General features: G+C 36.7%; 1 protein-coding gene across 1 annotated transcript in view; it reads left to right on the top strand.

Annotated features, from left to right (window-relative positions):
- Nucleotides 1-1,124, top strand: part of LOC106464734 (adult-specific rigid cuticular protein 11.9-like) — a 2,452-nt gene extending 1,328 nt beyond the window's left edge. Inside the window, exon 2 of the mRNA XM_013924889.2 lies at nucleotides 535-1,124. Within this exon, the coding sequence (XP_013780343.2) occupies nucleotides 535-987 (453 nt within the window). The 3' untranslated portion in view covers nucleotides 988-1,124. The remainder of the gene's footprint in view (nucleotides 1-534) is intronic.
- The last annotated feature ends 451 nt before the right edge of the window (nucleotides 1,125-1,575 follow it).

The raw sequence follows: 1,575 nt of genomic DNA, 5'->3' as shown, positions 1-1,575 counted from the left end.
TGACGTTGCAACGTAAAGTCTGATTAGACTAGCTAAACAATTGTAGTTATACTCTGACGTTGCAACGTAAAGTCTGATTAGACTAGCTAAACAATTGTAGTTATACTCTGACGTTGCAACGTAAAGTCTGATTAGACTAGCTAAACAATTGTAGTTATATTTGTACAAAGTAAGGCGAAGAATCAAACTAGTAAATTGTTTGTTTTTACCTTTGGACTAAAGAATGAGGCAGAAAAGAGAAAAATGCAGGGGTGTAACTTACACTCTCTTTAACATGCCAGGTGAATTTCTCACGGACGTGTTTAATTTTTTGGCAACTTAAAAAATAAAGTGTTTTAGATGATCTAACAGAGACTGATTATTCCTTATTCACGTATGGTATTTTTAGTTGTATTTTACTCGCCACTAAACCTGTATAACTCAGTCAGAAGAGGTGAATCGAATGATAAATTAGGCTTCATATTTATCTTTATTCCTTATTTCATTAAACTTTTTTGGGGTATGTTTTTTTCTGATACTGAATAATTTCTTTAGCTCGTTCTTCTTCCCCTGTGCTTCGCTGCCTGTATGGCCGAGATGTTGTTGAACTTCGATGCCGAAAAGGGCAACTTCATGTACAGCACTGGAGACGAGGGCGCTCATACTCGTGACGAAATGCGCAGCGGTGATACCGTGAGCGGCAAGTACAGCTACATCGATGCCAACGGTGACCTGCGTGAAGTCCAATACACTGCTGGTCCTGAAGGCTTCAACCCCAAGGGAGACATCTCCGTAGACAAGAAGACTGCTGCTGAGGCTGAAAAAATCGCTGCTCTGGCTCCCAAAGCCCCAGAGGTCGAGCCCGTCAAGACTACCCTGCCCGTCCATCCTTTTGGCTACGCCCCTTACTACTCCCCTTACTACCATGGTCGCCACTACTATGGCCAGTACCCATTCTACAACCGTTTCCACGTCCCCCACGCTCGTAGCTATAATTATTTCTATTAAACTATTTTGAGTAAAGACCTGAAACTTGTCCATAGCATGTAACCATTTCTGGTGGTATATTTGATCATGATAGCATTCCGAAAAAATAAAACAAATGACATTGTTATAAAGATGAAATAAAACTAAATATGGGTGAACTACTGTGTTTTTCTTTGCTCAGTCTGCTTTTCAACACCGTTTCGTGTCTTATAAATTGCGTTCTTTGACTTTTTAATAAAAAAAAGCATTAGCAATCGACAGATGTAAATAATAGGGATGATGCAGTTATTTTGAATAATTTTCAAAATTAGAATAACAAAAAAAAGAAGATACAAAAACCTAAAAATACATCTAAGAGCATTAAAAGTAACCGTTACGATACCCAAACCTAATTCCCCTATATTTAGTGCCCAAAACCTCATGCCCCTATTTTATAATTTGTATACACTCAGTTTTAAAGCATGGATACAATACGTGTCACTTTGTTGTTCTTCTTATTATTTTTTATTAACATATCTCTCAAAGACATATTTTATTAGGCAAAAAATATTAATAATTTATTTAGAAGGAATTTACAATACAATTTAGAAGGAATTTACAATACAATTT

Source organism: Limulus polyphemus, unplaced genomic scaffold, assembly GCF_000517525.1.
Source record: "Limulus polyphemus unplaced genomic scaffold, Limulus_polyphemus-2.1.2 Scaffold1730, whole genome shotgun sequence".
Taxonomy (NCBI): domain Eukaryota; kingdom Metazoa; phylum Arthropoda; class Merostomata; order Xiphosura; family Limulidae; genus Limulus; species Limulus polyphemus.
Note: the sequence above shows the minus strand (reverse complement) of the source record. Positions and strands in the feature narration are given on the sequence as shown.